At 42.3% G+C, this 21,522-nt stretch overlaps 1 protein-coding gene across 1 annotated transcript in view; it reads right to left on the bottom strand.

The window, feature by feature from the left end:
* nr5a2 (nuclear receptor subfamily 5, group A, member 2) overlaps positions 1-21,522 on the bottom strand; it is a 66,072-nt gene that overhangs the window by 9,330 nt on the left and 35,220 nt on the right. Inside the window, exons 5-6 of the mRNA XM_010742275.3 lie at positions 18,054-18,173; positions 13,586-13,733 (exon numbers count right to left, since the gene is read on the bottom strand). Coding sequence (XP_010740577.1) covers positions 13,586-13,733; positions 18,054-18,173 — 268 coding nt within the window. The remainder of the gene's footprint in view (positions 1-13,585; positions 13,734-18,053; positions 18,174-21,522) is intronic.

Raw genomic sequence — 21,522 nt, 5'->3', positions numbered from 1 at the left:
CCTTATAATTTCTGGTTCCTCTTCTCACACATCAGGGTTTGTTGTTTTTCTGTCGGTTCCAAATGTCTGAATATGTTTTGCTTTCAGACTATTAGTTGGATATTAACTTAGGCTGCAGATCTTGTTTTTTAGAGATAACCCAGTGAGCCGCCAACAGTTTGTGAGGCAAAACATGGGACAAAAGTACACTCACTCCCCAAAACTTTTACTTGTTTCATTGGTATGTATTTTTTTTTTTTTTTTAGTTTTGTGTTGTGGCTTAAAATATTTTTTTTGTCATTTGGCCTCATTTACCGTTGTTGTTCTTTCCTGACAAGCTGCAGACTTGCCAGGATAGAAATCATATTGCAGGGGAGAAAAAAAAAAATCACATTGTCTCAGCATTATGAAAATCCATTTGCCAGAGGGATACTGAGAGACTTGAATCAGCAATGAACCTAGTGCTTAGCCCTCTGTGGTCCCTCTTGTCCTCCCCTCTCCACTTCTTATTGCCCCCTTTTTTTAGTCCCCCTGGAGGCGGAACCAAATGTCTTTCAATGAGCCGACCTCGGACGGCACGATGGACCCACAGGTCCCTGCTCTCTCACCTTCCTAATGCCGTCTGGATTGTACAGACAGTACAGACCCCCCCCTACCCTACCCTACTGAAACAGCTCCCAGTCATGTAGCTGTATGCAGCTAATGACGCTAACGCTTGACTGACAGGCTCTAATCTAATAGACAACGATCCAGAGGAGAAGTCACCGTGTTCGGTGTAATCTGAGGAAATGATCTATGGAGCAGTGAAATGGAAAATAAAAATATATAATGAATTAGAAATCAATATGCTTCTACCTGTGAGGTGAGGCTCTTCTAGACTTTACCTCTCATTTTATTTGTACCTGTCAGCAACAGTAGAAGCAGGGGCATATAATGTGTGTGTGTGTGTGTCTTTGCTGTCTGTATCAATGCATGCGTGTGAACCTCTTTTGCATTCAGTGCACTTTTGCACCCGTTGGCTAATTACACACAGGGTTTGTTCGGTGGTGGAAGGAGGGCGTGGAGAGTGGAGGGGCATGTCAACCTTTCTTGTTTATGATAAAGTGACAGAAAATCATTGGGGGGTCAAGTACCCCCCTCCAACCCTCCACTGCCCCGAAAAACTCCTGCAGCAGTACAGAAGGTGCCTGGTGTGGGAAGCCTCCCCTTTAATGAGACCATTAAAGGGCCCGTCTCCCCGTCAATAGATTTCTCTCATTCTTTCTCTGACAAATTTGAATTAATAATTCAGTGCCAAGCGCCTGGGGATGTATATTTTCAGCATGAAGGACAGTTAATCCATAGCGTCATTTTCCCCCCTCCCTCTCTCTCTTTCACTCTTTCCTCTCTTCCACACTCTCTCGTTTCACATCTACCCCACTCTCTCCCTCCTCCTTTGCTTCATTCTCATTTGATGATGGAAGCCAGCAGGTAGAGTGCGGACTCAAGAGAAGAGCGTGCCGCACGTTTTCTACACAGTCTTTTAACTTCTTTGTTCTCTGTGTGATTTTTCTCCCCTGTTATGTGACAACTGGAGTCAACTCAAGTGCAAATTCAGAGTTTAATTTATTCGAAATGACTAGATGGTAGTGGCCGTTCTCTCCTCCCCCTCGGGGTTGATGTAAGATGACATGTTTGCACACTACTTCTCAAAAGCTGGACTTGATTTAGAGAACTTGGGCTTTAGTGGATGTTTTCTACAGTGCCAAATGTTAGGACTTTCAAATGCACAATACAAGGAAATTAGAGGAAATGAGTAATTTTGAGGCTAGGCCACAAAGACTCTTACTTAATAAAACAAATGATATTGTGGAGTGTGTTTGTCTGTGGTTCTGGGTGTCTGTTTGTGCTCTACACCCACTGCGGTTTGAAAGTTTTTACCAATTTTATTGTAAAACTTTTAGGGCCTGGGTCAGTATGCGTTTGTGTCCTGTTACATATTTGGAGCACTTTCTAAATGTAATAGTAAAACAACAGAACATGACAAGTGAAGTAAAGATCATGGATGTGTCAAATTATCAGCTCATTTTTAAGGTGGCTGCTCTCTTTTTATCATTTTTAGTTCTCTATAAGAGAACTAAGACATAATTAGGGGATTTCTGGGAACTGACTACCGGTTTGGATTCTTTTATCAGATTTTTGTTGTAAGGTTTTATATTAAGGTTGTGAGTCTGCTGTCCATGTGTCAGACAAAATATTTCTCATCACTGAGCGCTGTAAGAATTTACAGGCATACAACGTAATGCCAACAGTAGCTGTGGATATCAGTGCCAGGTGGCACTAAAGTGCAACTTTAGGCAGCTTGCACAGTCCAAGAGCCTGGCATGACAAATGTCTGGCAACGCTCAGTAATATTCCTTTACATTGCACATCATTTTCCAATGATATATTTGTGTACTGTAGGTTTGTGGTTGTGAAGAGAAGGTTGATTGATTAATGCCCTCTTGTGTTTCAACATTTGTTGGCTCCCTGAGCCTCGTTTCTAACATTTGCCAGCAGGTCTAAAGGTTTCCATTGCACTACACTTCTGCTTCTTTTCTTTTTTTTTCTCCAAAGCAATACAAGGAATAGCTGTGCACACCATGTGTGCCTTCGTGTGTAAGACAGTGGACTTACAGGGCTTTGTTGCTTAAAATATCCTTCAGGACACGAACGAAGAGACAAGAAAGGAGCTGTGATGGTTTAGGGGGGGTCACAGAGTGGGTGGGAGCTCAACATAGAGAGAGCAAGAAAAGGGTGGGAGAACAAGAGACAGTGAGCCAGCACCTGTTGGATCATCTGTGCTTTAAAACGCTTAATCGCTGTCTCTGGTTACGTACACACAAACACACACACGCCACAGCCTGCACACGCACATCACCTTAAAGCTCCGCTGTTCTCTGCAGAAGTATCTTGTAACCACATTGTCAAAAGACGCACACACACACACACACAGAAGCTCAAAGAGCAAAGGGAATAGGGTGTATAATCTTATAGCAGCCACCTGACTACCATGTAGCTTACCACCACCATAATTTAAACACATACCTCTGCGCTGTACACGTTCACACAGGAACACAATGGCTGACAATCCACATGCCAGGCAGTACTGTAATGCCAGCGAGCTCCATTTGCAATATCATGGGGGTAGGTGAATGTACAGGATTATTTTTACTCACACACAAGGGCAAAGACGGTTGGAAATCAGCGACAAATAAAAGTTAAAGTCTAATAACAAGAACATTTTTAATTATGCATGAGTAATTTCTATTACAGTAGTATCCTAAATGGGCATTAGGTATTTCTAAACAGCTTAGTGTATCATTCCTTTCATGTTGCTCAACCATTACACCTCTGAGTTCACTCCACGCCTTTGTCTTTGACCATGCATGTGTAGTAATGATTGTCCAATGAGTAACACTAATGACACATCACGAGCTATGGTGGCCATAAACGTCTTTGTCATAAAGATTTGTCTTTGCAGCAAAAAATCACAGTCGCGGCACTAATACTGTAACTACTACTGAGACATTGATTATAGGAGTGACGGCTGCCATTCGCGTTTACAACTATACGAATGATTGACAAGAAAGGCATGTTAAAAGCTGGAGGTCAATCCGATTCCGCTGTGCATTTGTATTACTGAGCGTTTGACCTGTGACTCGACTTTGGCTCGAGATTGATACTGAATGCGCATGCATGTATGTGTTTGTGTGTCAGTGAAGGCTTCCTAAAGTGCACGAGAGCAAGAACAAGAGTGATCACCGCGTGAGAGAGCTCCTTTGGGAGGGTTGTGTAACACTTTGCTGCTGTTTCTATGTAATGTATAGGTAAGGTTGAGGCAGGCGGTCTTATAAATACGCTGCATGGTTGTGGCAGTTGTTCTTTTTCCCTGCTCTCATGTAAAGCTGCAGGACACTGATGCTCTTTGGATTGTTGTAATCGTCTCAGATTCGTTGACAGTTTGTCTTTCTCAGCTTACTCTTGAGATTGTGTTTTCTGACTCAAGAAAATAATCGTAGAAAGTGTAAAATAGCTACTGTCTTCCTTGACTAAACCTAATAGTAGGTTATACAGATAGTTTGAAGCCTTGTGGGCCAGTGGGAAAGCAGTAAGGTTGCGTGATGTAGAATAAAAAGAGATCCACTAAAGAAATTATTAAGCCCCATGAAATCACAGCCAGGGAATAGATGATCTCCAGTCAACAAATCATTCAAATCAAGAGTGGGATTTTCTGCAGCACTCCAATGTATGCACAATTTGTTCTCTGAGTCTGTTCTCCTCCACTAATGTGAGCCTGTTCTCCACAGGGCCCTGGATAGCCCAGGCCTGTCCTCCCTACCCCAAACAGACACCCCTCAGCCTTTAATTGGAGAGGAGTAGCAACCCAGCTAGCACAGCACTGGGACCTGCACTGCGGCCACTGAGAATGCATCAGCATTAGCATTGCAGCGGACCAACCTGTACATAATGATAACCTCAAGCTCTGGCCACTGGGAGCAGCCCCCGTTCAGACACAGACAAACACATACTCCACACACAAATGCACGCCGGTACACCCTCCCTGACCCCCCTTCCACGTCTACCCCTGCACACGCAGTCACGTAAACAAGCAAGTGTAATGCAGCCCCAGCAGCCCCAGCACTGGACGTTTGGGGGAGGACGGGAAAAAGAAAAAAATCAGTTGCCGCCATTCGGCTGAAAAGTGTGTGTAATGAACTTCAGTTCCATTGATCGGGACTGAGAGTACAGGACCGGGGGCTATTTGTCCCAGAAGGGCTGCCATACCGCTGCTCAGTAGCCCCCTCATAAATGTTTGAGAGGCCTGAGCCGCTCTAGATCCACGCTACCTGGGTTACAACACACACACATCCAGGTTGATGCTGGTGATGGATGGATGGCTGGTCGGTGGTTGTGGTTGAAGGGATCGATCGTATTTTAGCTTGATGACATTTAGGGGGTGCACTGTATGTGTTTTTTTGTGTGTGTGTGTGCAGGAGATCTGGAGGTGTTGAAAGAGATCCAAGAAAGGTGGAGATGTGCACATTAACCAGTGTGTGAATTTTAGATCAAAACTTCCCTGCTGGCTTTACATGAACACTTTAAAGTTTCTGTCCAGGTACAGAAACTGATATTTGCAAGCATATGCTAATTTATTTGGCAAGCTATAACTTCCTATGCAGTCTAAGCTATCAACTGGCCCCAGAAAGCACCTATATGATGTACACATGATTCATATTACTGCGGATATCACTTAGAAAACACCTGATGTGCCGGGTGGACCATCCGCACCTCCTTTTGACTGCTAAGTACCAGCTGGTGGGAGGTCCTCTGCGTTATGCAGTCGGTAATAAAAGTTGAGCATTGATTTTCTGTAGCAGCTTGTAACTGTTAATGTTGAGACATCAATAGCCAAAGCAAAGCGCTGGTGCCTTAATAGGAGACCAAGAATGTGGAGGGCGCAAGCAGAGGCTGACTTTAAATCACAGAATCTATCCCTGCCGATCGATAGGACAGTAACTGCAAGTGTCCCTCTGCTTTCCTAATGTTTTATAATAAACTGACAGCCTGTAATAAGGCCAAAGGAGAGGGGAGGGAGGAGGGAAGGGATGGAGGGCAACAGTTTCTCCATAGCTTGCCCGTCTTAAATCACCCCACATGGGAGTGTAGGAGAGGAGCAGAGGAGGAGGTGGAAGGGAGGAAAAGGTTTTTTCTTCAGTGAAAAAAAAACTTCTACAGGAGCATTTGTCTGGTTGTACTCACTGCTACGGTAGTTAGAGAGTGTATTGATGGAGGGGAGCAGAAGTTTAGGGGATATGTCCTGTATTGCTTTGGCGGGGCAGTGAGTTAAAGTGTGTATTAAATCCTACCGCCACCGCGCAGATGTCACCATTCTCAGGTAGAAGTGCAGGGCTGGGCTGCACGTGTTTTGACTTTTACTGGGTGTGGATAATGCTGAAATTCACAAAGAGATTGCTACTCTTCGAACACTACTGGGAGATGGTGAGAGAATTTGCTACTGTATTGCCGCTCTGTTGACCCACAATGCTGCAGGAATTCTCTGTTGTGATGAAGTGGGTTTATATGACTTGTGCACTGTGCATCTTTTAGCAAAAAAAGTATTTTTACTCACCTTTTTGTTTGAGTTAGAATAAAGTTTATATTCTTTTACTACATTTGAAAACTAGGTTTATTGGTTCCATCTTGATAAGTTTGAACAAAGTATATAAAAAAAGCAAATATACCTCTTTATTCCACTGGGCTATCATACAAATATCCAAATTTAGACAATTGAATAGTATACCTAGCACGACTTTGGTTCTCAAGTTTGTGGAGACCTGGAGATTAAGTGTATTTTATGTGAGACATTGGGTCTGCTGTCAATTCTTACTTTGCAATGGTTTACAGGTGTATTTAATCCCCATAAATCTCTTTAGTTGTGTTTCCCTCAGTCAGATATGTTACCTGGACTCAGCAATAGACTTTGCTTTCTATCTTGTAGATCTCCTGTGGAGAACAACAATGATGTGGCTTTTTGTCTTATCACTTATTTATCACTGAAGTGTGTATTACTGGGGTGAGTCAATTTACAAATCCCCCATTTAAACAACCCCCTCCCCATATTATGTTGCTTTACTCTGATAACTGGCCTTGTTTGAAAAGTAGATAAAGAACAGTGTCAACATAATCACCACATAAATCCTTGTAAGAGTGTGATAAGACCAAAAAAGAGAAGAAAAGAGGGGCAAGCCTGAGCTGTAAATTGGAGACATACTTTCGAGATTATCTGGGAAATGTCGAAATCCATCAGGAAACTGTAACGTATCTCTGGCGAGATATAAGGCTGAGGCTAAATGGGGAGTCAGGTCAAGGGTGAGAGGTAGCGATCCTCAATATCCCCGCCACCACCGCAACTCAGAGCTGCTTAATGACAACAGCCTGCAGTATTGCCAGGTAATAGTGGCGGGCTGGAAACCTGGAGCTTTTATTGCTTGATAAAGTCTGAAAGCCTTTTAGGCAGCCTCATTACATAGAATTTCCTACAAAGTGGCGGCCGGTGTCAGGAGGCAACTGCACGCCATGTTAGATTTCTTAGGCTAAAATTGACAGAAAATAGGCAGAAGTTCATCGCTGCTTTAGGGCACACTCCCGCCTACTCCTGATAATATGAAAGAAAATGAAAGAAAAGTCAGGACACTCAAACATGATTAGCTGGGTTTGGCCCTTCTGTCGGGGACAAAGTTTGGAGTGGATTTTTTTGTTGTTGTTGTTTCCTAGGTCACCATGATGCCTGACGGAAACTGATGGGGGTAAAAAGATTTGTTTGACAGATGAGAGTCCAATATTTTTCAATCAGCACGTGTTTGCCGAGCACTTCACCCAGTTTCTAAAGCAGAGTGATGAAAAAGCACTAGATGCGGTCGCTCTGTGCATTGATTGAACTTTATGAACCTTATACACACATTTATTGTCTTAGCTGCACTGCAATCACCACTACTGTATTTTCTGCTACTGCTGTCATTGCACCAATCCAGTCACTGAGTCTGTAATTTGTGGGACACACCAACATTAGTCAAAGGGGCTGCATTTGCAGGAAACACACACACTGAGAAGCATGGCTTATGCGACCTTTTACGGACATCACAGTATTTCTTAAAATGAAATTAAAATTGCATATGAGCTAAAACATTTCATATGTGGCTGGAGGTCTTTTTGTTTACTCTTATAACTGCTGCTGTTTCTTTGAGTTAGGAGTTTCTCTAAGATATTTGCACTATTTGTCATTTTGGCTCTCGCTCAACACTGCATAAATTCAGGGAAATATATGTTTTTATGGCTGATCTTGATATCGCCTGGTCCCTTTTGAGAGGAAATGACGGTCACATTTCATGTTGAGTCAAGGCTTCCCATAGGCCAGAGCCTAACAACCCATACACACACCAACTGTATCTTTATACACGTATTGATCAGATCAAAGGTACAGATGATGACTCCATTCTGTTGACTTACAGCCCAGTAAAAAAGCTTGGGTCCCACACAGCAAGCAGCACAAAAAGTGCCTCTTAGGTTTTGTTTAATTAAGTTGTAAAGTGTTGTTCCGGTTATGTGCTCCATTGTTTGGCCCCTACATCGGTCTCAATGGGTATAAATATTGAACCGTCACTGCCTCTTGATGTTGATCAATCCCCGACTGAATTCTAAATGATTCGGTTCATTTCAGGAAATGAATATTTGCCAAGCTTTATGGGGGGGGAGAGGGAGGGTGGTGCACTACATGAATTAGCCAGCTCCCTTGCTGGCCGGGGATCAGGGCATTGATTCTGAGCAGCCTCGGCTGTTGCTTAATTAGGACGTACCTGTCTGGGAATTATGTTTTTTTTTTCTCATTGTGTAGAGGGATGAATATGATAGAGAATTAGAGACAGAGAGAGAGAGAGAGAGAGAATGCTTTTCTTTTTTCATCAAGGTTGATCACGTTTGCTGTGTTTGTGTTGTTGTCAGCAGATTGGTGTCTGACCTCGCGGTGCACAAAACAAAAGGTCTGCCTTTGGTGTGTGTGGCGTGCTAAACATGCTAATGAAAGACATCCTACCATAGGAGTCTAGGTGGTGTGGGAGTTGATGAGGTGTATGAAGAGAAAGGTAAACGTAGAGGTGGGTTAGAGCAATGAAGAAATCGAATCATTTCTGAAATGTTTTTGTGACAGTACAGTTCAACTTATCTAAATATTGATGTAAAAAATATTGAAACTGATGTCTTTAAGATATATACGAGTAGCTTCATTTATTGCAAACCTCTGTCCCTTCTTACAGAAGGTTTTCTGTTGAAATGTTTAAATGACCATAGTTAAGACATTTTAAGGAAAGAAAGGGGTGGAGGAAAAGTTGAGGGAGGGAGGTAAAGAGATAAATGGCAGTTCAGATATGGGTGAAGACAAATGAGGAGCGATGGAGGCATATGTGAGGATGGAGTTGTGATAGATCGAGTCATACAGAGATGGATGTGAGAAAGAAAGAGAGGGAGGGCAGAGCAATGAGAGAAGAGACAATGCAGAGGGGCTGGATGGATGGTGAGGGATGGAGGGCAGGAGGGATGGATAGGTGGGTGTCTCTAAACTCCAGCCTCACAGCCTGACTAATCACTTGACAGACAGCTAATGTGGTGCTGAGGCAGCTCTTGAATCACTGGCTGTCTTGGTTTCTTATGAATGGACAGCATTACTGATTTCTGATCAGTGACCTGGAATAAAATACAGCCAACATTACACATCATTTAATCAAGTTTTGAATATTTATTTCATTGTATTAATTGGCTTTATATTATGTTTTATGCTTTAAGTGTGTTGGTTGACTTTTAAATAGCGTATAAATTTAACCTGACCAACAATTTTCCAACTATGCTTACAGAAAAAATGTAGATAATTTTCTGTCCTTGTGTTTAAAGCGTACAAGAAAATGATGTCTTGTTTTGGACTCTGGACTGGAGCTGAAACTATTCTATTAATTGATGAATATATTGACCCAAATCTTTTTGAAATGTGAATGCTTGCAGGTTTTCTTTGTCTTCTATGATATTAAACTAAATACCTTTAGGTTTTTGGAGCAATCCGTCAACTTGGACTTTTGAAAATCGACATAATAAATAAATAATCAGCAGATTAATGAATCATGAAAATAATCATTAGTTGCAGCCTTACTTGATGCTTAAATGATACAGTTCAAGTAAACATGGATGAGTGCATTTGCAGAGTTTTGGGGTTGCAGACTAAACATGGAATCCCACGGTACTATAGTCCATAAAATTAATGTATAATACAGTTATTGGACCTATGTTTGTTTACACTTAAATCATCATAAAGGGGAACACTTGGAGGTTAGATTTATATCCAGCTGATAGAACTGTGTGTGAACTTATTTAAATGAACCTTTACTATAAAGGAATAAAGCACAAGCCTAAACTTGGCACATTTTATCAGCTTTTCACTGGCTTTGTTCCTTCTAAAAGCTTCAATATGGGAACATTATTTAGGGCTGTGTCCACAAATCTGCTCTCTCCGCTGGGAGCATTTACCACCCTGCGTTGGTCTAACAGCTACTCTGGTTCTCCTCTCTGCTGACAAGGACTGGCAGCCCCTGTCTGACCCAATTACACCTGATGGGGTCTGACCTGTAGAGCTGGGTTAACTAGTTGCTGGCTGAACACTCTCTGACCTCTGTCACTGGGTCTGCTTTGCCGGTATGGAAACTATCTGTGTGGTGGCAGGCATCAGGTATACTCACTTACATAGCTTGTATTTTTTTAAGCAGGTTTCAAGCAGAACAGTATGATCAAACTTACTCTTTTTAATTTAGGGCACACACTCCTTTTTGCTTGCTTGCTTCTTAAAATATGTCTTCCCTCCATATCTTTATATCTGGGAGCTGCCTGGTACAAACTCTGATTTCTGCTGGTCATATATGTGGGACTAAGATATCTACGTGGATGTGGATGGCCTTTTTTTTCCACTTTCCTTAGCCTGAATTTGAACTTGTGACCCATTTCTCACCTCTGGGCTTCTGTGTCACCTGGTCATATATAAAACAACCTGTCAGTCTTTCTATTAGGCCTTTAAGCCTTTTAAAGGAAATCAAAGGCCCATTAACAGTGTTTTGACACCCTACAACAACTAGTACCGGTAGTAATCTTTTACTGAACTCTGACCCAGGCGGCACTCACTCTTTCCCTTTGCCGATTTGTGTGTCTCTTGCACAACGGCCAACACACACGATCATCACTCGGAAGTCTTACAAACACTCAAGAGATCAATGCTCTTAGAGTGTTAATGTCCTTCTTGATGGAGGGTGAAAAGCCTTCGCCTAATACCAAAGAATGACAGGCGACAGAGAAAGAAAGCAGTAGGAAGAGACAGAGAGAAAATATATAAAAGTTTAAAAAAGAAGGTCGTCTAACCCTGAGAACAAACACACGAGCGGATCAGGACAAGTGTCTCCTCTTAGCTGGAGTGACATCTATATCTCTGTCTTTATCGACAGCTGGCTGAACTAAGAGCTCTTCTGGCAGGGACGAGGTGACTGATTGTTCATCCACAGAGACAGAGAGAGAGAGAGAGAGAGAGAAATCAAGACACACATTGAATGTAGGAAACGGAAAAACAGGGAGAAATCCAGACTAAATCACTAAAGTTCCTCCATAACTAGGAGAGCAGTACTTATAGTAGTGGTACTAGCAAAGCTATTAGGAAAGTCATAGTATAAGCAATGCAACAATACGCACGGTGTAGGAGGGGATGTAAAATCCAGTCTCCTGCTACATGTGCACCAAACAGTCTGACCTCTACACCTTTGCTTTCCAGTATCAAAGTAAGTAAGGATATCGCGGTAAAGTAGTGCAAACAGTAGTTCCCACCATCAAACCTGTGCCATAATGAATACATCTGATTTATATTAGCCCCAGATGAGTGAGCAGTGAGATGAAATAAAGCTAATAAAATGAAGTCGAGTCCAGCAGTCAGTGCGGAGCTACTTCCATGCCTCATTTCATTTCAGTCTTTATTAATTGTCAGTCTTTATTAATTGAAGCTGCTGCGTGAACATGTGCACAGATGCACAGGCGCTCTTTAATTTCCGTGCGCATTATGCGCCCTCCTTCAGGTAAATCCATGTATCTCATCTGCCTTCGAACAGCCAGTCGCACGCACATCTCTGTTCAGCTGCGTGTGATATTAATCAGATCAGTTCGATTTCTCCTGGCTTTACATTACACAAGCCCTCCCCTCCCATCATCCCCCGACCCCACCACCTCCTCCTCCTCCTCCTGCAACCCCGATCCCCTCAGCCAGCTCTACGGTGTCTGTGTCGGGCTTCTTTTGCGGGAGTCCTGGGCACGCCGGAGAACAGGCACTGCCGGGGGCGATACACATCCCTCAGGTGAGCCTTTCATTATGGATGATGTTTCTGCCAAATTATTTAGACCCTGAGCCCCAGCATCAACCCCCGCCACACACACACACACACACACACACACACTCCAAAGCCCCCGCTGCAATCCCCATCCCTCCCTCTTTCTTTGCTGTACCACAAACACAACTAACACAAACATTAATCCTGCCTGATCACCTCAGTGTGTTTGTGTGTACTGTAAGCGCGTGTGTGCGCTTTTTCCTGGCAGTTCATTACTCCCTCTTTCTTTGTTTAGAGGAGATAAACAAGTGAAAGCGTGACCCTTGTGAATTACAGATGGATGGAAGGAGGGGTAGGTGAGGATGAGGTAAATATTCATCATGCCACTGTTGCTCTCAGTGCCATAGCGGGGGCCAGGTTGAGCGAAGCTACCTTAACATCATCAGCTTCTGGAGTGTAGGATGTTAAAGTAGATTTGGCCGAGCGCGTATGTGTGTGTGTGTGTGTGTGTGTGTGTGTGTATTCCTTAGAGGCCATTTGTTGCAGACTTGTTAGGAAAGAGACAGAGATGACAGTCTCCTGGCAATGTCTGACCTCGGCTTAGAGCGTAGAGAGCAGCTTTGGGATATGAACACACACACACATGCACACACACACACATCAATGTACCCCCTTCTCTTCGTCCCTTAACTCATTTGGCTACTTATCCCTCCACTTCCCTCCCTTCCCAAATCCCGTGCTCCCTCTCTCTCTTCCCAGCCTCACCTCCCTTTCACCTGTCCATCCCAAATACTTCACAGTACATGCCTTCAACTCTCTTCCACTTCATCATCCTCGTATCTCCTCCGCCTCATGCTTTCCTTGCTCTCTTCTTCCCTTCTCAGTTGACCTCTATCCTCTCCAATTCCCTACCTTTCTTTTTCTACTCTTATTTTCAGATTATTTTCACCCAACCAGCTCACCTCTTGGCTTGTTTCTGTCTCAAAGTTATGTAAAATGGCTAGGCAAATTACATCTAATATTGTTGATTCAGCTAATTATGCTTATTCTACCACTGCTGCACACATTATACACCACTAGAGAGTAACTGCTCAGTTCCAAAGATGCAAATTGTTCATATTAATTTTACATTCCCAACTCAAGGATCAGGTCTGCCAGTGATTTTAGTCGGAAATAGTGAGGAAATGTCTCAAAACAAGAACCTAATCTTATTAAGCTTTTATTTACTGTTGCATGAAGCTGCATAGTTGTGTGTAAAATCTTGAGGACCTCCCCTCTTTCCTTCCTTCCTCCCTCACTTTCTCTTTTGTCCCTTCCAGACCACTGGTCCCTTCCTTCCTCCCCTCCCACCTCCTCTCCTTTTCCTTCCTCCCTTTCCTCCTTTCCACCAACTCCCTCTTCCCCTTATAGATCTTTTACCAGTACCAGGAACCTGTTTTGCCCCTCCTCCTATCTATCCTTCCATTTCCTTTCTCTCCCATCCTTCCTGCTTCTATCACATTACATCACCGTGATCCTCATCCTGTGCTCCTACTTTGTTACTTTGTAATTAATTTGTGTTCCTCAAAAGGCTCCTAGAAAAGTTTCTATGGTTCTAAAGACGCCATTATAGGACCACAAACCTCTATTTCCTCTATCACTCTACCTCTTTCTCTAATCTTTCAGCTTTACGGTTTTCAGAGACTTACCTAGGCTGAATAGGACCAGGAACTTGAGGCAGACGAACTCCCGTTGGTCCAGCTGCAGGGAGCGTAGCTTGGCCACGAGCTCCTGGGCGTGGCTCAACAGGTTGTTGAGGGTGGCTCCGGCCTGTGATGCAATCACTGCATAGTCCACCTGGAAAGTAAGAAGAAGGCAGAGAGGGATTTAACAAGATTTACAACCACACAGAAACATAGAAAGATTTGTGGATTAAAGGTACTCTGTAGAGAAATTTTATTAAATCATGGATGTTTCATCAAGATAGCCATAGGTTGTTATCAATGTGTAGGGTAGCCAGGTTAGCCAGCTAAATAAATGACTATGTACTGTTGATATCTGTTATTTCTTGGGTGGCATATCTCTGCCCATTCAAGGGTTATTTCAACCAATGAAAATATATCTAAAACCCCAAATTGCAAAATTGATTGACAACTATACAATACATGGCTGTACCCTGAATACATCTCTACACCTCTCAACACGGAGTCAGCCGCTTTGGTCTGTCTGTCAGACAGATCCACACTGGTGGTTGTGTAAAAAAAAAAAAAAAAAAAAAAAAAAAGCAGATGCAGGCAGCACGGTGGTTCACGCAGTTTAACAGCTTCTCTTTTTTTTTTATGACAACATGCTGTGGACATATGGAGAGAGCATGGGAGTTCACCTCAAACTGACTGGACCTGCCAGATTTGACTTCTCTCTGTATTTTATACAGCAAAACAAACAAAAGATAGATAGATAGATAGATAGATAGATAGATAGATAGATAGATAGCCCATAAACCCATCTTTCTTGGGTGCGACCCATTGTACAAACACACACACATTCATGCACATTTTTTCAGGTGCACTCCGTATCTGCAGCCGCAGCACATTTGTCTGGGAGGCAAGTCCTTAGCTGCCACTCAAAGTAAGCAGGACCATATTAAATTTTTATATTTATTGACAATTCATTACCATAATTGACTGTGCTAGGGTTTCCAGAGGAAGGTAGATGTTGGCGTGCGCAGTTCCTAAAGCTCACGGAGGCAGAGGGTCCCTGTGAGCCCCCCATTTGCAATTACAAACACCCCTGGATTTGGAATTTATTTATCGTGTAAATAGCATGATTGGAGCCACCTTTTTATCTGTCTGAAGAAGGGAAGAGTCAAAGTAAAGTGAATGTGAACAATACACCACGTTTTTCCTCTCTTCTGCTGTCTTCTTCTCTCCTTTTATTTCTTCTTACTATTGTTCCTCTCCCAGTTAATCCTTAACTCCTTTGTCCCTCTCTCTTTTCTTCTTCCCACCTTCGAGACGGTAAGAGTTATGACTTGGTGAAAGGCAGACACTACCCCCCCCTTCCTAGGTGTCAATCAATTTACATAAAATCAACTGTGCATGAAATAACTTCATTGAAGGATTGGACTGTTGATGGCGATGCCTTGGGTTATTGCCTTCTAGCCTTAAGTAAAAAGAGAGGAGAAAAAAACGCTATAATGTCACTATAGCAGACTTAGCACTAACCCTGGTGACCCGAGTATCAGTCAATCAATCAATACTACTTTATTATCCCTCCTGGAGAGACATAGAGAGTAAATATATGAATAAACCTTCAAGTCTTAACCCATCATGAATGCGGTTAACAATCTTAGCAGAACATTAAAGATGAATATGGTAGGTGAGATTGGTTTGATGCATTAGGGAGCTTTGATGTGTGTGTGGATGATAGGGTTGGAGAATGTACCGTTTTAAAGCAGAGAAATCTGTGACTGGCCAAGAAGCCAAGAAGTTGTTTTTTTTATTATTATTATTTCTCCGTCATTTGAATTTCATGTACACCGGGAGCGCTGTGCTATCAAAATATCAGGATTTTCATACTGAAAACTGGCTGCTGAGCTGTGAGGCCTTGCTTAATCATTCAACAGTTCAGTCCAATCTTTGTCATTTCATATTTGCATGCATTTGTACTTCTAACACTTTGTGTTTGATCCTATGACAGGATAAAAGAAAAAAAAAGCCTCCTTTCTTTCACCCAAAACTAAAAAGACTCATGGCCATTTCTCTCTGCTGTTGGTGATATGATGACATGCAGCAGTTCAGAGAAAGACAGAGGATGAGAAAAAGACAGAAATTAGCAAGCGAGAAACATGAGGACAGACAGAGCAAGAAACCGACTGACAGGTTACAACAGTAAATCTGCTGGTGCATTGGATTTCTTTTCAAAGGAGTGCGACGTGCAACTGACTGAGAGCAAAGAGACGCATTCATTCAAAGCAAAGGGGAGAAACATCTGTCTGCATTTCCATTTGAACAAATCTCAAACTGAAAATATCTGCCAATGGAACAACACATAGGTTATTCCCAACATATCAACCTAAACTTCTTTAAAGATATGAGTGGCCCGATCTGTATCATGAATGTTATTACTACACTGAATCATGATTTTTGTTACTGAGCCTGTAACTAAAAGTTCAAACCTTTTGACAGACAAAAATGCCAAGATAACAATTTTATATATCCAGAAAATAGACAAAGGAATGGAACAAGAAGATAACATGGACTTTTCCCTAAGAGGAAAATTGTCTTTACCTGTATGTACTGAATAACGCCCATTCTCCCTCTCTGAGCAAATTTAGCAAACTACACGAAAAATGTCAACAGAATAGGTGATTTCATCACAAATAAGTGACTTCAGTGCATTAAGGCAAGACTACGAAACACTTTGTGAAACTGGTGAGTGTCTTGGGTGAAAATCAGACATCTCAGATAAAGCCTCCACAGTTGTCTTCACGCAACATTGTAACACAAATGTTATTAGCGCATTACAGATCAATGCGGCCATTGCACAGCTCAAACAGTCATTATGTGGTTTGTTATGCGTGTACAGTATGTGTGTGTGTGTAGCATTTGCTTTAGGTGATGCTGCTACTGTGTTCTAAATATCCCTGGTGTTATCGCTGCGCTGTCACCCCTGGCCAGGCAGAGAATAATAGGAAATAATGAACTGTTTCAGAGCCTCACACACACACACACACACACCACCCCCAACACCAGCTGTTCATTAACCAAAGTATGCATACGAAACTGCCGTCCTGTGCCTCCCCTGATTATCAGCTCCTCCTCCTCCTCCTCCTCCTTCTTACTGCTCTGGTCCCTTCAAACTGCCTCGTCTTCTACGCCTCATCATCATTTCTTCTACTTCTCCATCCTTGTCCACTACCACCTTTTTCCTCCTCTTGTCTTATCTAGTCCGACATGACTGTCTCTTCTCTCTCATCTTCTTCCTTTACATTTTCTTTTCCTGCCTTCTCCCTACCTTTACACTCCTTCTCTCTCTTCCTTCTTCCTTCTTTTCTTTGTCTTTCCTTTCCTCTGCCATGCTGTCCTAATCTCACTCACCTCTCACAACTCTCCCCTCATTTGCATTCATCCTCAACCCTTTGCCCTCTGCTTCCATCAGTTCTTTCTGTCCTGTCGACCACCTGTGACCCTCATTTTGGCTCTTTCTCTCTTTCTCTCTTTTTTCTTACCTGTCACTTCATCATCACTCACCTCCTGCATCAAATTAATCTAGACTGGTTTAATACTGCCAAACTGTAACCAACTTAAAAAAGGTTTATATTAATATAATGTACTTGTATTTCTCCTAATACTTCCACTATGATAGTTTACTGTTTACTGTGGGTTGTACTACTCAACCCTAAAAGTAAAACTGCTTATTAACCACAGGCAGTACTTATTTGCCTATTCTAAAAATCTACCCCTGACCTTGTCCTCATTCAGGATCATGGAATTAAAGCAGGACTTCCCTGTATATAACACACTTGCTTGCTTCAATATTTATACCAGCATCTATTGTAGTAAAACATTTTGTTGAAGAGCAATGTTTTGGAGAGCCAGCCAATCAATAATTTATGACTTCTCTGACAGCCATGCCACTGGTCAGAGGCCTTTTCATGATGAGCAGTTTCATCTCTTTGTGTGTGCATGAAATTATGAAAATCACTACGCGCTCTGCGTTTGAGCATTCACCGTTTGACAGTGGTGTTCTACAAGTGTGTGCGTGAAGCAAAAACAGAAACACTGTATCCTGATGCATGGAGGACTACCATTTCAGGCCTCAGGCATCAGCTCCCACCAACTTCCTCAAAGACCCCCAGTAAAGCAAAAAAACACACATGTTTTTATCTGTCCACCCACTCACTATGTTGCAGCATGCGTAACGGAGGTCTTATGTATTCACTGCCCGAGAAAAAAAAAATGCAAAATTGATTATTCTGGTGACAATAGTATTTATCTATAAGCATCATCTATTTTTAATGAAGCACTAACTCTTGTGTGGCTGAGTGATCAATAAGGCTTCAAGGGAAATGTTGAGGAGCTGTTGCAGCTCCCTGATGAACCACTGATGCATGGTTGGCTTCGTTTTGGGAGAAATAAGAAAAGGGTTTTTAAGAGCGGGGTGTAACCAACTCACCTGCTGGCCAGTGACCAATAGGATGGAGCCCTCCTTGGCGTGCACCACCTGCCGAAAGACGTGGTCGAGGATGAGGAGTTCACTCCAGCAGTTCTGCAGCAGCTTCATCTGGTCGTCCACCTGGTAAGAAATACACACACATCAGTTCAGCTACTTGACTTTCATCCCCTACAAAACTGTAAAAAACAGTATATGCTGCCAACACTGCAGATTGTATATCTCCTTTCATTGTGTTTCAGTATCTGTTGTCCCTGTAGGAGTCAGTGCGGAAAAGAAAACCTACCTTGTTAGTTACAAATTGACATGAATGTGAGGAGAGCTGCATATAAAATTCTCTAAAAAGTAGTTTTTATTGGTTTCCTGCTAGTTGCTTCTTTTCTTAATATGAATATGTCCTTGGAAACCAGCCTACGTGTACTTGTACAATGCAAACTGTTGATTTGTCCCTACATTATAAATCTTTGAACAGTTATTGAACTTGGTGGATAAACATTTTTTAATGCCGGTAACTCAAACACATCCTTGAGACGTAAAGGCTCACTTTAGAAACAATGTTTATGGTTTTGTTTGTATTTCAGTTTTACATTTAAATAAATACATTTTATCCTGTTTATGTATAAATTGAAGCATTAAAAGCTTTCACTCAAACACAGGATAAAATCAAGTCCCACTCATCCAAAAAGTTGAGACACCGTCTCAGCTTTTTTCTATCACGGGCAGCTGTTTGTGAGTGAGTGGGTGAGTAAGCTTGCTCATAGGTCAGTCAGTTTCACACCACAGACAATGTTTTTTTCAACCTTACACAAAGCTTCTAAAGTCCCCTGTACACACTCTGAAGCTTTCTCATGTGAACCTTTCCACACTCAGTTAAGTACTCTGCTACGTGCCTGATTTAACTATGTTGCCAGGTTTATCTGTTTGCACATTGCCAGCCGCTTCTGAGTGATTCCACAGATGATAATGATTAAGTAGCCTTTTTTTTTTTCCTTCTGAATGCCAGCCGCTGGCTCCCAGGGACCCCACCAGGTGAGCTTGGGAAGCTGAGGCAGGTCAATCGGTGGTTCTCTTCACCAAACAACCCCATCCATTGTAACTGTTAGTCTCTTCCCATGCCTGGCTGTGTTAATCATTACTCCAGGCAGCCAGACAAAAAAAAGGGCCACATTGAAAAGGAAGGAATGAGGAAAATGTATGAGAGGTTCTTTCTTTCTCCTCCGTTTCCCTTTTTTTTTCTATCAACAAACATTGTCCTCTTTGTGGTATCATTGGGAATAATGTGTGGGTTTTGTGGTAATGTGAACCTACTTTGTTGCTTTGATTCTGTGAGAACTGTCTGTGATGTTCAACACCAATGTCACTTGTTGTGTGAAGAATTCGGATCGATGTTAAAACTTTGACACAGGCAGGTGCAGCATGAACAACGCCAAAAGGAATTTCTTTTTATGCTCTACAGGGGTCTATTTGTTGAAATCTACAATGACCTTAAGTACTAATCTGATGTCAATGACTGTCGCTCTGCCAACAAATACCCAACACTTTATTACCTTGTATGAAATGGCGGTGACTGTGGCCAAGAGTAAAGACTATTGCTTGTTGATGAAGATTGTTATGACTGTTGATTCAGGGCTGGTGTCAAACTGTATCGGTTTACCTTCAAGGCAGACATAACAATAGCTGTGCCATAATGTTGACGTGGCAAAGCCAAACCACACTCACTGTAGGAAGACATGAACACTTGGACTGCCTGGCTATGGTTGTCTTTGGCCACAGCTGCAGTGTGGTAGCTGTACTAGCTATGATTTAGGTAAATTTTAGGTTGTATGAGAGCGGTCAGTATTATCTGTTTAGAATGGCTTTTTTGTATTTGTAAAAAAAAATTAAATTAAATTTAAAAAAAGTGTTAACCCTCCAGTTGAAGATGACAAAATATGAGCATAACATGTTGTCAGTACACCAAATTAGGAACTATTTCATATGTTATATGTTATATGAGCTATGTTATATGAGCTAAATATGTGCTGCATTGGTTACTAAAAAATAATTTACAGACAAATATATTTGTTATGTTTCACAGATACATTCATAAAAACTATTAAGTATCAAGGTGATACAACAATATAAGGTATATTTTTAAGTTGTTGAAGAGGGCCTGGGACACCATACAGATCATTAGGGTTACTAAAGGGCACTGGCCCCTTGACACAATCATGACACAATCAGGCCTACACTGAAATAAACTGAAAATATAATAGAAATAGATAAATACTATGATAAAATTATACAGCAAAAGGTCTCAGTATCCAGTCCTGTACTGCCTCAAGTGTCTCAGTTTTCTTTTATCAGTGAAAGCCAAATGACAAAATACAACAAAGCGACCTTTTCAGGCATTTTTGACAGTATCATAGACTCTACCCTCCTCCTCCTTCCTATACCTCTATTTTTTGTAGTCCCACACTGAAGGCGTTTCAAGCACAGGATGAAAAAATTCAAATGCCTTCATTAAAACCATCAGAGAGAAAGAAACGCAGTGAAAGGAGGCAGTTCTCTATACTGTGCCCCAATCCTCTTCTGTTCATTTTTCCATCTACCCTGGAAGCATGTGTAACTGTGTGTGTGTGTGTGTGTTTGGACGGATGGGTATACATGTAAGGCCCGGGTTCTTCAAAGAACCCCCCCTGCATGTCAGCAGTGCTGGCAAGAGTCGGGGTCCTCATCAAAGGGCTGTCCTCACTCTGCCTGCCTGGAAGCTCTTCTCTGACAAGAGGCCTGGCTCATCAAAGGGGGGCAGCTCAGAGGGGATGACGGCGGGTGATAGCAGCCTAGACGAGGGCTGGGGACACCCGCCTGGAAGAGGGGGACTGGTGACAGACAGACAGGCGTGAGGGCAGACCAGGGGTTGGGGTTCAGTTCCCTGACCTTTTAAGTGCCAGCGACACGAGCTGTTTCCCTGACAAGCTCTTCCTTTGCTCTGTCAAATGATCACACTCATGGCGCCTGATCTTACAAGATCTGCTGCCTGCTCGCTCAGATAATATGAACTTTCTGACATGGAGTCGACGGCCGCTTCGTCTTGTGTTTTCATGCATGTGCTACTTGAATACAAGAGGAGAAATGCAGCCACTACAGTCAATAAAACATTGGCTGATTACCAGTGGATGATTATAAAGCTTTCTAAATTTGATTTATTCACAATAAAACACCTCAAAGTTCAAACGTTGATCTCACGCAGAGCAATAAAACAGGTGATGCATTTAATTGCTCCATTCTTATCTTATGGAAAATTTAGATTAAATCATGAGTTGCTTATTTGCTGTTGCAATGTTTTGCAGAGTCAACATTGCTGTTGCAATGTTGACTCTGTAGGAAACAAACTTGTTGTGGTGTTCTTATCACGTCACCACTTTTCCATGTGCTACACAATACACTTATTATCACTGCTATCACTGTTTGCTTTTTTATTACTAACAGA

Source organism: Larimichthys crocea, chromosome XVII, assembly GCF_000972845.2.
Source record: "Larimichthys crocea isolate SSNF chromosome XVII, L_crocea_2.0, whole genome shotgun sequence".
NCBI classification, from domain to species: domain Eukaryota; kingdom Metazoa; phylum Chordata; class Actinopteri; family Sciaenidae; genus Larimichthys; species Larimichthys crocea.
Note: the sequence above shows the minus strand (reverse complement) of the source record. Positions and strands in the feature narration are given on the sequence as shown.